We start from the raw sequence: 14,118 nt of genomic DNA, 5'->3' as shown, positions 1-14,118 counted from the left end.
ACTGCATGGTATCACTTTTCTCACTAAAGGAGAAAAGCCAAAAGCTGCTGCAGCACATGGCTTCTATGTGGTTTCTTAAGCTTGAGATCTTTATTTTAACTTTCTCGAAAACTGCTTGTTATCGAAATATATTCACTTCTTAACAAAGTATCTGGAATACTAGGGGTATCCCTGATTAACATTTCCATTTTCCCTTGTGGTCACAGAAAGTCACTTCTTGCTTCATCTGTCAATGGTCAGAGGCCAGGGAATTTAAAGTTTGGGAAAAACTGATTTAAAAAAAAAAAATTGTTTTGACTAAACAAAAATTTCTGCTAAAATGAGTATGAGGACCAACATATTTCAAATCTGGGTCAGCACAAAAACCTCTGTGGTTAATTGAATTAGAAAAAAATACAATTAAATTTTTTTTTTTTTTGATGCCAAGTAGAGCAGATGGTGTTAAAATTCCTCTTCAGCTTGTCTGGAGCGAGAGTGCTTCAGTTCCAGCAGTCTCTCCACAGTGTCTGCAATTGTACGCTCACCATGCACCTTGTTGTCTCTGGTGCGGATGTTAACCGTTCCACTTGCCTTCTCCTTTTCACCAACAACTAGAAACAACCAAGATGCAAAGGAATGAACTGAACATTCAGCAAGATCTTTTTCTCCCTTCAAAACTAAACAAAAAATTCTAAAGTTTACCAACCAACGCATCTAATCTTTCTTTGCCCTTCTCCTAGCTCTCCCCACTTAAATTTGTAATAGCCGATAGCCTTATATAATCTCCTCTAAAACCATTTAATAGGTTTTAGTATGTTATGAACAGCAACTCACCAAAATATGAATAAGGAGAAAAATAAATATATTAAGCCCAGCTAGTCTTACTTCTCTTTAGAGAGAACCACAAAGTCAAAAGGAGAAACAAACATGGAGTACGACACAGGCAAATATGAGAAAGACAACTTGCTTATAAATAACAACTATTTGTTTTCTTTATAGAAGCAGCAAGACAGTTTAAGCAAAATAACTTTGGAATTTTCGAATAAACATTAAGATACAGATATCAAGATAGCGTATGTATGTCTCATGACTAATATAAATTTATATCTACATGGCAATTGCTACAAGAGATTGCATTTCTCTGGTTCCCAATCTACATTAAGTGGGACAACTCTCTATAAAACCTCTGAGCATGAATAAGGTAAGGCTTTTTTTTTCCCTGCTAGGCTGCTCATTTGTTTGGTCTTAAAGGCAAACTGCAGTTGTGTCTTACCTCTATCATACGTTTTAAGTTTTTAATGATTCTACCAATTGCTCTGAGGGTAAGAGTTTCTAAGCCAAAGGCTCCTTCTACTCTAATGGATGCCAGATAGTTTTAATGTCAATGCTAGAGCCTCAGTTTACGTGACATATCCAACATGGTCCCTCTAAGTAACAAACTTAAGGATCTGTTTGTAATTGTCCCTGCACCACCTTCTATGGGAAGGGTCTCCTATGCATGCATGTATTGCTCAGAAATGCACCACAAGTGAAATTCAGTACTACTTTTGCTACATGTGAAACAAGTGCACAAATTATTGGAGGAAGGCAGAAAAAATTAATTAAGAATAACTGACAACAGGCAAGAGATTTTATGTATGTCTCCATACTGCTCATCAGAAGACAGAAAAGACCTTTTTCTAAAGCAAAAGTAATGCCTTGGGCCACAGTGAAGCTGTACCAGCCAGGAACGTCTATCAGGTAGGTAGAAGAGATTCTCTGGGAAACTCTTAGGAAGAAGGTGACCTAAACCACTGAGTACTACTCTCTGCCTTGTTCACATAAGAGAGATTAAATCCTACAGCCTATGCAAGAAAGTCAAGATAATGTAACCAATGCACTACACATTACCTAGAATAAAGTTATACTGTGCAAGCTGAGCATTTCTGATCTTCTTGTTCAGTGTGCACCCTGGATCTACATCAACATCTGCCATTAATCCAGCGTTGTGGAAGTGCTGCCTGACCTAGGAGAAAAAGTATTTGCAAGGTCACTATAGGATATTCACGACAATGACTTGTAGGCTTAAGTCAGTCTAGCTTATTTGACCTGTAAAAGGAAAGCCCTGTCATAGGCTCAGACACAGGAATTGAGCCTCGTTCAAGAAAGCAGGCCAGCTATCATGCAAGTACATACACAATAAGTAACTAAGCACTGATGTGAGTATCTAACGTTTTGGGCTGGACAGTGATTTGAGATTAGTCTTGAGGAAGGCAGCAAGATGGTGGAAATTTCTGATTAGAAGAATCTTTATTTTATTTTGTAGACTATCTCATTTATAAGGTGCTTGAAAGAAATACAAGAGGTAGTCTGCTGGTTGTTAAATATGCAAAGACCCATCTTGTTCTTTTTTATTGCTTTTGTGAGATGGGTGTGGCCATGGGAGACCACAACCAGAAGGGTAAAGAGTTTTTGAGCTAGAAAGAAGAAATAAACTTTCCAAACAGAAAAACCTCACAACCTTGCATTTGTTATTTAAATACTCCAAATCTATTTCAGATTTTAAGATACTTCTACAACTTCAGCAGCTAATTGTCATGCCAGTATATAAATCATGCAATGTAACATGCAAAGACAGTAACATTTATTTGGGATAAATACTATTAATCATTAATAAACAATTACCTCAAGTAAATACAATACACTGAGGGGGGAAAAAAAAAAAGCACCCAAACCCATATACATCACCTTTTGAGCATAATCATCACATGTTGGTCCCACTGGTACCACCATTACCTGCTGTGGGGACAGCCAGAGCGGCCTTCAATAAACAAACACAAGTTTACATTTAGTATTTCTTTAGTATAAAAAAATACTCTTTTAACAGATGGGACTAATATAGACACAAAAGAATGACACAGCCAGCTGCTTAGATTGGGTTCAGAGGTGAGAACAGTCCTATACTCATTACATCTCCCAGAAAGAGCTGTCTAAAAGAACTGTGGTGTGGACAGAAGTAATTTTTAACCTGAAGATTCAAGTTCTCTTACAATAGGTAAGTGATAATTGAATTGTTGAGCTTATTACCAACTAGTTATGGGAAAACACTTACTTTTGAGTCTTGTTATCATCAGAGGGTATTATACCTCCCCAGGTATTATACTTGAGGAGGTAAAGGAGATGACATACATAACTTGTTGCATGACAGCCCAGCTGCAAACACAAAGTTGAGATACACACCTTTGGCAGAAAAGCTGTATGCTGCACCTGCATGAGTGGTGTCAGGTAGAGGCTACCATATCTAGAATTATCTAAGGAAGATTATCCAAGATTCTTGCATGCTTGGGGCTAGTTTGTCTTCTACACAAAGCGTTTGTTCAAACTGGAATAACAGATAGTTTTTTTCAGTGTTACCATTTGCCTCCATAGTTTTCAGTTAGAATGGCGATCATTCTCTCCACAGATCCCAGGATAGCCCGGTGAATGATAACTGGTCTCGTCTTGTCATTACCATCATGGCTGTGAAGAAAGGTGTGGGTTTTTTAAATGTAAAGTTTTTTTTTCCTTACGTGACAGGAAAGTTAGATTACATAGCAATTAAAACACCAGCCTCTGTGCTTACCTAACAAAAGTGAGGTTAAATCTGACTGGCAGCTGGAAGTCAAGCTGGATTGTAGCACACTGGTGATAGCGTCCAATGGCATCTTTAATTTGAATGTCAATCTTAGAAAACAAAAAGAGGCATATTTTACTACAGTTAAGGATACAAGCATGCCCCTCTGAAAGTAAACTGTTTTAAATGGAAGGCTTCAATCAGTACAGAGGAACTGTATGTGGTTCTAGACAAAACACTTTTTCTTTAATCTACATTAGGACTTAAATGATTTTCAGGTTCTAATGAAAAGACGTTAGAGCTAAAAACAGTGAGCAAGTAAACAGACATTACTTCATAGTGGAACTACATGTAACTCCTCAGACTATTTTTGTGAGTTTCAATCTGGAACTTCCACAGGCCTTTTTACTGAGAGAATTTGGCAGTGTAAGTGCAAGTGCAACATCAGAAGTGAACATGGGTCACCAAAGATGAGAGTTCTCCAACCTGAAACTGGCAAACTTACACTCCTTCATTATGCAGGACTTGAATCCTTTGTAGTGTTACAAATTTAGGACATGAACCTGGGATGATAATCCTACTATTAAATAGTCCTCTAACCAGTAGGGATAGTGTTAATCAATGACACTTGTTCCAATTACCACTCTCTACAGTCAAGCCTATTCTTTCTGTTGCAACTTACACTTTAATCCAGAGTACACTTATGATAAAATTTGGACAGCAAGATGGATATAAACCAGTAGATTTATAGTGGCATGACCTTATTGATTTACCATATTGCTCTCAAATTTATTCATTATTTTACCAGTATGGATGTATGTTGGGGCTGTGTGCCATAATTTAATTTAGGTATCAAACAAACAGATCAGTGTTTTAGTAACTGAACTTCTAAATGTCTTTCGGTTTTGCATTTAGAAGCCAGTTCAGCTACTCCCCAAAGAGCTTCTGACAAAACTTGTTTATGACCTTATTTCATTTCAAATAACCGTAGAAAAAAAGAAAAAGACCAAGTAGTTTAAAAGTACCTTAAATATAGAACTTAACTTAAAAATGTAATTTCAACTAGTTTCCATTAAACCAAATATCCTGCAGGACATTTGTCTTCCTTCATATCAACTGAGGAAATTCATAATGCGGAATGCAAACAAGATTTAGTAAAGATTAGCTATTCTAACACATTTCACCTACAACTCATAAAATTAAATTGATTCACTTAGCATACAAAGAGAAATCAGAACCAGTTTACTAGATGACTAAATATAAGCATAAATGTAATGTAACTTTATTACAGAAAGATTTACAAGTAATTTTGTAAACCTTTCTGTCCTTATGCTCAAAGATAACACAAAATTTCCAGAAAGCCCTACTTAGTCTGTGCAAACTAAAGAGCTTAAAAAAAAAAAAAACCACCAACCAAAACCACACCACAAAAATAAAAAAACGACACAAGTCTGCTTTTGTTTTTCTTGTGACAGGATTCACTTATCCCTAAAAGGATGATTTCTATTGCAGCAATTGCTGTGCTAGCACAGATCTTACAGCGCCACCTTTTGTTCATGTCTCCTACTACACCAAACAGCTTTATTTAAGCAGTAGACAAATAGTTCATGCATGTAAACTGGGTTTAACTAACGTAATGAGTATTAAAGCTATATAAAACCCAGGACTGCAGAGAGTGCTATTTCTTGCTCAGGTATTTCAGGGATTTTTTATCTGGGAAACCACAAAATTTCATCTGCATGGCATCTTAAAATGCTATCAGATAACCAATAAAAAGAAAGTAAACTATGTCCTCTTCCAAGCTTCTCTTCCTAATCCAAATTGCATTTCATAACAAGTTGTCCGTTTAAGAATCAGTTCTGTTCTGTATACTCCAGGCAAACTTAAACAGCACCAATGCTTCAGAAAACACATAGTGACATTGAAAAATTTAGTTGTGACATTACACTGTAAGGGAATGTGCATGAAAATAATTGGGAAAAAATAAATTGTTTTTACCAAGATCATAAACAAAACCCAAGAGCATCGCCATAAAATTTTCTCCCCCTTATTCATAACATGGTGTGAAAAACATTCTTTATGAATTAGCAACATTTACTGCCCATCTGTATTTGCTTAATTAAATTACAATACAATGTTAACTAGGATACTTTGTCTTGGTCAGGTATCTATTTGAAGGCTTTTAGCAAACATTCTGCATAAACCAATGCCCAATGTTTATGTGGAAGGTGACATCATAAATTTTCCACAGAATCACAGAAACATTCAGGTTGGAAAAGACCCTCTGGATACCAAGTCCAACCAATAACCCTGCTCTACAAAGTTCATCCCTAAACCATATCCCCAAGCACCACATCCAAACAACCTTTAAACATATCCAGGGTTGGTCCTTCAAACATATCCAGGTCTACTTCCCTGGGCAGCCCATTCTGATGCCTGACCATTCTTTCTGTGAAAAAAATTTTTCCTAATGTCCAGTCTAAACCTACCCAGTTGTAGCTTGAGGCCATTCCCTCTTGTTCTATTGCTAATTACCAACCAGCACCAACCTCTCTACAACATCCTTTCAGGTAGTTGTAGACAGCCTCCTCTTCAAATTGAACAGCCCCAGCTCCTTCGGTCACTCTTCATAGGATTTATTCTCCAGGCGCTTCACCAGCTTTGCTGCCCTCCTCTGCACTCACTCCAGTACCTCAACATCTCTCTTGTATTGAGGTGCCCAACACTGGACACAATACACAAGGTGTGGCCTCACCAGTGCTGAGTACAAGGGGACAATCACCTCCCTGCACCTGCTGGACACAGCATTCCTAATACAGGTCAGGATGCCATTGGCTTTCTTGGCCACCTGGGCACACTACTTGCTCATATTCAGTTGCTTGTCAATTAGAACCCCTAGGTCCCTTTCTGCCAGACAGCTTTCCAGCCACACTTCCCCAAGCCTGTAGTGTTGCCTGGGCTAGTTGGGACCCAAGTGCAGGAGCTGGCATTTAGCCTTGTTGAAGCTCATCCCATTAACATTGGCCCATTGAGCCAGTCTATCCAAGTCCCTCTGTAGAGCCTCCCTACCCTCTTTTGTAAACACATGAAGAGTTTGGGGCTTTTCTGCTCATCTATTATATAATGAAGAACAGTATTTGCACACTATTGCACATTGCTGCCTAGATTATGGTAGCATCAACAGAAGCAAGGAATTGTATTTTGCCTGACTCATCCAAACAGAATTAAAAGCCTAACCCAGAGAGGGATTAACAACATACTAACCTTAGGGCCATAGAAAGCTCCATCACCAGGGTTTAACTCCCACTTCTCTCCAAAATCATTGAGGCTGTTTTCGAGTTGCTAAAGATAAAGGAAACATACACTCAGTGTTTCTCAATCGTTGCTGTATTTCCACATTACAGCATCAGGTCAGTCTGCTGCTACATGTAAGACACTGTCAATTCTCACTACTTCTCAGTTACTGCTGAAAGTAACTTATTTTCCAAAAAAGGAAAAACAGTCCAGATTTAAACAAAGTTAATATACTGATTTTGGAAGAGGCCAAACAAGCATTAGCTAAGATACAAGAAATTTTTATCACCGAACGCACTGGGTTGGAGTTGACCTTTAAAGGTCATCTGGCCCAGCTTCCCTGCAGTAAGCAGGGGCATCCCCAACTAGACCAGGTTGCTCAGAGCTCCATCAAACCTGACATCGAATGTCTCCAGAGGTGAGGCCTCCACCACTCCTGCAGGCAACCTGTTCCAGTGTTCCAACCACCCTCACAGTAAAGAGCTTCCTCCTAATGTTCAATCTAAATCTGCCCTGATCTAAATTTAAAACCACTGACCCATGTCCTGGTGCTACATGCATTTGTAAATAGTCCTTCCCCAGCTTTCTTGTAGGCCCCCTTCAGATATCGATTTCTAGACTCAAAGTTTGTAGACAATCTTGAAGCGATTCACCTTGATACACCTAAGGTCTATTCCTGCCCTGTCTTCTCCCCAGCCCTGCACTGGCAGGGGCTAACTTCATCCCTTTAATAACAAAAGCAACTTGAGTTTTGGAAGCTGGCTCTGAAGTCTTACTTAAAGGGCTACCAAAATTGGTTCTCTTCCTCTCTTTTTTCCTAATTACCAAATACAAAAAGTAAGGTAATTTGATTCTGACATGCAGATTACTTCTGTATGGAAAGTAAGCTATTTACAGCAGCCAGACTGAAATGAAGACAGTTAACTGAAGTTATATTGCTCATGGCCAGCTGTCACTGTACTTCACAGAAGGCAAAATGTTCTTACAGAACCTCCACCTGCTGCCTTGCTTTCATCTAAAAGGTTATTAAAACTACTGTTTACCTTCTCAGCTTGATTCCACACTTCAACATCTCCCAGGAACTTTTCAGGACGAGTGGACAGATTGAGTTTAAAGGAAAATCCAAAGACATCATACACAGTACGCAAGAACTGCAGACAACTCTTTATCTCCTCTTCAATCTTTATAAGATTAGAAATAAAGCATCAAATATGGGAAAATGAATTTAATCCGATTTGAATACCTGACTCCATTAAAGAGTGGTCCATACCTGCTCCATGGCACAGAATATATGAGCATCATCCTGCTGGAACCGACGTACTCGAGTGAGTCCTGTAAGAGCTCCTGACAGTTCATTTCGATGCAGAACACCAAAATCAGCCAGTCGTAATGGCAGCTCACGCCATGATCTTGGACGATGATCAAACATAAGGCTAAAGGAAACATTTATTACTTGAAGCTCATTCAGAATCAAAATTCTGCAAAGAACAGACAGTGAGAAGCAGGCAGCAGCTAAGTAGTGACTTGGAACTTTCTCCTGTACTCAGCACTGGTGAGGCCACAGCTTGAGTACTGTGTTCAGTTTTGGGACTCTCATTAGAGAAAAGAGATTGACTTGTGTTCTCCTCCATCCCTCTGACATCAGCAATGGATGAGGGAACATTTAGGAAGAGCCAACAGGTCAATTCATGGCTCCAGGACTGGTGTCACCGACAGGGGTTTGGATTTTATGATCACAGCACAGTTTACAGGGCACCAGACTGCAAGCAACCAATGGGATGAACCTGTCCCAGAGGGGGACAAGGATTCTAGGCCAGAAGTTAGCAGGGCTCATTGATAGGGCTTTAAACCAAATTTGAAGGGGGAAGGGGCTGTTAATCTCATGCTTGCCTGTGACAAACTTTGGGGCAGCTCACCAGAGGCAGAGGGATGGAGTGCTAGCAAGGGCTCTCAACCTGTTGCCCTGAGGCAAGCCAAGGATGAAGCACTGGGACACCCCAAGGGAATCAAGGGGGATTTGTCTAAGAGGGTGCCACGGCCAGCCCAGCTGAAGTGCCTCTAGGCAAATGCACACAGCTTGGGCAAGAAACAGGACGAGGTAAGGGCCACTGTGCTGCTAGGATGCCATGACATAGTGGCTGTTACTGAAACTTGGTGGGATGATTCCCATGACTGGAATGCAGGGATAGATGGGTACAAGCTCTTTAGGAAGGACAGGCAGGGGAGGAGGGGAGGAGGTGTTGCTCTTTATATCAGTGAGCAGCTGGAACCAGTGGAACTCCACCTGGGGAAGGATGATGAGCTGGTTGAGAGCATATGGGTGAAGATTAAAGGGAAGACAGGGGAAGGGGATGCTACTGTAGGGGTCTGCTACAGGCCACCTGGCCAGCAGAACCAAGCAGATAAAGCCCTCCACAGACAACTAGAAGTGGCTTCACAGGCACAAGCCCTTGTGGGGGATTTCAACCACCCTGACATCTGCAGGAGGGACAACACAGCTAGGTACCAGCATTCCAGGATGTTCTGGGAATGCATAGATGACAACTTCCTCCTCCAAATGGTAGAGGAACCAACGGGAAAATGTGTTATGCTGGACCTTGTTCTCACCAACAGAGGAGGGCTGGTGACCAATGTGAGGCTCAGGGATAACCTTGGCTACTGTGACCATGATGCAATAGAATTTAAGACCCTCAGGGCAACTAGGAAGGCACATCCCAGGATTACAAGCCTGGACTTCAGGCATGCATAATTTGATCACTTCAGGGATCTGCTGGCCAAAGTACCATGGGACAAAGCCCTAGAGTGAAGAAGGGCCCAGGACAGCTGCTCAGTATTCAAGGATCACCTTATCTGTGCCCAGGAGTAAAGTATCCCCACAAAGAGGAAAGCAGGAAAGAATGCTAGAAGACCTGCCTGGCTGAGCAAGGAGCTCCTGGACACACTGTCACACAAAAAGAAACTCTACAGGGAGTGGAAGAAAGGACAGCTAGAATGGGAGGCATATAAGGAAGCTGCCCAGTCAGCAAGAAACCTGGTTAGGAAAGATAAAGCTCAGTTAGAATTAATCTAGCCAGGGAAATCCAGGGGAACAGTACAAATTTCTACGGGTATATTAATGGCAAAAAGAAGACTAGGGAAGGTGTGGGCCCCCTCAGAAAGTGACATGGAGAAGGCTGAGGTTCTCAATGACTTCTTTACCTCAGCCTTCACTGGCAAGGGCTCCAACCACACTCCTGGGATCACGGAAAGGGCAGGGGCTGGAAGAAAGAACTGCCCATGGTGAGTGAAGATCAGGTTGGTGACCATCTGAAGAACCTGAAAGTGTTCAAGTCCATGGGACCCGATGAGATACACCCACAGGTGCTGAGGGAACTGGCAGATGAGGTTGCTAAACCACTCTCTATTATATTCCAAAAGTCATGGCAGTCTGGGGAGGTCCCCACTGACTGGAAAAGGGGAAACATAACTCCCATTTTCAAAAAGGGAAAGAAGGATAACCCAGGGAACTATAGAACAGTCAGTCTCACCTCTGTGCCTGGCAAGATCATGGAGCACTGCTGAGACAGAAGAATAGTGAAGAGGTGATTGGGTACAACCAGCATGGCTTCACCAAGGGCAAATCCTGCCTGACAAACCTGGTGGCCTTCTATGACAAGGTCACAACATTCATAGATGAGGGGCGAGCAACTGATGTCATTTACCTGGACCTGAGCAAAGCCTTCGACACTGTCCCGTACCACATCCTGGTCTCCAAGTTGGTGCAGTCTGGGTTTGATGGGTGGACCATTCAGTGGATAAAGAACTGGCTGGATGGCTTCACCCAAAGAGTGGCTGTCAATGGGTCCATGTCCCAGTGGAGGCCAGTGACAAGTGGAGTCCCTCAGGGATCAGTCCTGGGACCAGTCTTGTTCAACATCTTTTTTGGTGCCATGGACAGTGGCATTGAGTGCACCCTCAGCAAGTTTGCTGATGACACCAAGCTGTGTGATGCAGCAGACACGCTGGAGGGAAGGGATGGCATCCAGAGGGACCTTGACAGGCTGGAGAGGTGGGCCCATGACAACCTCATGAGGTTCAACAAGACCAAACCCAAGGTCCTACATCTGGGTCAGGGCAATCCCAGGCACTGATAGAAGGCTGGGCAGTGACTGGCTTGAGAGCAGCCCTGAGGAAAGGGACTTGGGGGATGCTGGTGGATGAGAAGCTCAACATGAGCTGTCAATGTGCACTTGCAGCCCAGAAAGCCAATCACATCCTGGGCTGCATCAAGAGAAGTGTGGCCAGCAGGTCAAGGGAGGTGATTCTCCCCCTCTACTCTGCTCTGGTGAGACCCCACCTGGAGTACTGCATCCAGTTCTGGAGCCCCTATTACAAGAAGGATCTGGAGGTGCTGGAACATGTCCAGAAAAGGTCCATGAGCATGATCAGAGGGCGGGAGCACCTCTCCTATGAGGACAGACTGAAAGAGTTGGGGGCTATACAGTCTGGAGAAGAGAAGGCTCCAAGGAGACCTTATTGCAGCCTTGCAGTATCTCAAGGGGTTCTACAAGAAAGCTGGGGAGGGACTTTTTAGGATGTCAGGTAGTGATAGGACTAGGGGTAATGGAACAAAGCTGGAAGTGGGTAGATTGAGATTGGATGTTAGGAAGAAGTTTTACACCCTGAGGTTGGTGAGACACTGGAACAGGTTGTCCCCAGAGATGGTAAAAGCCCCATCCCTGGAGGTTTTTAAGGCCAGGCTGGATGTCACTCTGAGCAACCTGATCTAGTGTGAGGTGTCCCTGCCCATGGCAGGGGGGTTGGAACTAGATGATCCTTGAGGTCCCTTCCAACCCTAACAATTCTATTATTCTATGACTTGCTGGAGCAGCTCCGGAGAAGGGCAATGAAACTGGTCAAGAGTCTGTAGAACAGGTCTTCTCAGGAGCAGCTGAGGGAATTGGGGTTATTTAGTCTAGAGAAGAGAAGGCTGAGGGGAGACCCTATCACTCTACAACTACCTGAAAAGGTAGTTGGAGCAAGCCAAGTGCCAATCCCTTCTCCCTAGTAACAAGAGAAAATGGCCTCAAGTTGCACCAGGGGAGATTTAGGTTGGATATTAGAAGGAACTTCTTCACTGAAATGGTTATAAAACACTGGAACTGGCTCCCCAGGGAGGTGGTTGAAAGGCAGGCAGATGTGGTGCTAAGGGACATGGTTTAGCACCAGATTTGGTAGTTAGGTAATGGAAATGACCTATAAGGTCAGTGAATCCAGCCAAGACCTTTGGTATCCTTTCTATTATAGATGCAAATCACAATCTGAATACAACCTTCATTCAGATCTAGCTTTGTCAAGAAAAGAAACAAACAAATACCCTTTTATAGCTGGTAGGCTTCCCTCATCTCACAGAGAAAAGATAACAGTTCATAAAACCTGAATGCCTAAATAGTCTTAAAATGTCAATGACAATGACCCAACAAGCAGGCAAAAGAAACAGCATTTTTTAAAACATTTTTTTGAACCAGCAGCATCTTCGGTAAATGGGATTTACTATGTATTTACCAGTGTCCTGGACAGTTCATAGGCTTGAGAGCAAAGATTTCTTTCTCTACTTCAAAGGAGAACATGTTGTCACTGTAATGCTGCCAGTGTCCTGAAGTCATCCACAGTTTGCTATTGAAAACATTTGGAGTCACCACCTCCTGGAATCCGCGTTTCCGATACTCGCTCTGAAACAACAGACCCAGTACAAAAACATAACTGAGAAAACAAAAGTAATGGTTCTCAGCCTTCCATCTGTAAATGCTGCCCTACAAAAGTCTGTGACTCAAGAATAGGAGAGAAAAATTCAAGTCAGACATGCCAAGATACATCCCATCCACCAGTGCCACCCTTTGCCCAAAGAATTTCTCTAGTAAGCAAGAACAAGCTTCCCCTCTTCAAGCAAAGCAGCAGTCTCTAATTACTCCATGACACTTGGCAGTACGTTGCAGCCCAAATAAGCAGTAATAAGATAGACTTTAAATATTACAACAGGAAAATCAGGGTGTTTTTTTCTACATATAATTTTGTAACAAATAGTTCTACAAGGCCAAATCTAGTAAGTTTATTAAGACGAATGAATATGCACCAGGGGAACAGCTGTAGTGCGAGTTTAGCTATGCTGTTAGATGTCAAAGAACTCATACTAAAACACATCAGCATTGTCTTGGCTGCAAGTATTAAGTATTGGCAAAAACATGTCTTATCAGTGGTTGTGACAAGACTAAGTCAAAGAAATCAGGTTTCTTCCATTCTGTGGTTTACAGAACTAAGTCATTACCTTAACTTGAAAAGAAGGGTTGTTAATACTGTTATAGGTAGCATGCTGTTAAGTGTTTTTCTAAAATTAAACAATTTCTTTTATAAGATTTCCAAAAGACGTTTCTTACCCGGATGAATTCAATTAATGTGTTATAGATGTAAGCTCCTTTTGGCAAGAAAAAACAGCTACCAGGGCTGAGCTCATGAAAGAAAAACAGTTCTTGGTCCTGCAGAAAAATATTTGAAAACCTTAGCATTGGTACACCATTTTTTTCAATTCACAATCACAAATTAATTACTACTGACTGGGCATAACTAATCTATGTTGGGTTTTTTGAGTTTGTTTTTTTTGGGTTTTTTTTTTAAACAGAATTTAAAAAAATACCAATAGGCCAGATGCATTTACACTACTACTTACGCCTCCATCAGTACTTACAAGAGAGTGAAATTTTTAAATTTCTTGTTTCGTAACTGATTCTTCTAAACTTCACAATTATGTGTAACTTGTGTGCTCTAACAGGTCTGCCTCTGCAGCTCTCCAGATAATTTACATGTGAACTGGATGTATGGACTGCAATTGGCTAATGTTGTGACAAACCATGCATATGCTTGAGGACCGCGTATAGTGAATTCTTCTGTATATTATCCTGATGTCCTAGTAGCAGACCATTAACAGTGTTCATGATTATCAATATTAGGACAAGGGTTTAAATCTATAAAACCAACCCAAAAAACAACCAACTGAAAAAACATAGAAATGTATTATGGATTACAAAATCACATGCAAGAAAAGAACTGAAGAGTGAACACGTTACAACAAACTGCATAGGAAGGAGCATTGTTTGCAGAGTGAAGTGTTCATGTCCTTAATATGCAGAGTAAGAATGTAATCTTGTTTAAAATGGCAAAAGGTTTACATAGCAGTCATTTTCTTTAGGACTTCAGACACTCTTCAAGAGCAAAGTACC

At 41.4% G+C, this 14,118-nt stretch overlaps 1 protein-coding gene across 3 annotated transcripts in view; it reads right to left on the bottom strand.

Moving 5' to 3' along the window:
- Positions 1 to 441: 441 nt before the first annotated feature.
- TARS1 (threonyl-tRNA synthetase 1) overlaps positions 442 to 14,118 on the bottom strand; it is a 33,706-nt gene continuing 20,029 nt past the window's right edge. For all 3 annotated transcript variants that reach the window (XM_054398066.1, XM_054398068.1, XM_054398067.1), the window contains 10 exons: positions 13,279 to 13,377; positions 12,410 to 12,576; positions 8,136 to 8,298; positions 7,909 to 8,046; positions 6,836 to 6,913; positions 3,581 to 3,681; positions 3,373 to 3,477; positions 2,707 to 2,779; positions 1,870 to 1,984; positions 442 to 590 (listed from right to left, as the gene is read on the bottom strand). In XM_054398066.1, coding sequence (XP_054254041.1) covers positions 442 to 590; positions 1,870 to 1,984; positions 2,707 to 2,779; positions 3,373 to 3,477; positions 3,581 to 3,681; positions 6,836 to 6,913; positions 7,909 to 8,046; positions 8,136 to 8,298; positions 12,410 to 12,576; positions 13,279 to 13,377 — 1,188 coding nt within the window. The remainder of the gene's footprint in view (positions 591 to 1,869; positions 1,985 to 2,706; positions 2,780 to 3,372; positions 3,478 to 3,580; positions 3,682 to 6,835; positions 6,914 to 7,908; positions 8,047 to 8,135; positions 8,299 to 12,409; positions 12,577 to 13,278; positions 13,378 to 14,118) is intronic.

This window comes from Indicator indicator, chromosome Z, assembly GCF_027791375.1.
Source record: "Indicator indicator isolate 239-I01 chromosome Z, UM_Iind_1.1, whole genome shotgun sequence".
In the NCBI taxonomy this organism is placed as follows: Eukaryota; Metazoa; Chordata; class Aves; order Piciformes; family Indicatoridae; genus Indicator; species Indicator indicator.
This window is presented reverse-complemented; position numbering and strand designations above follow the sequence as displayed.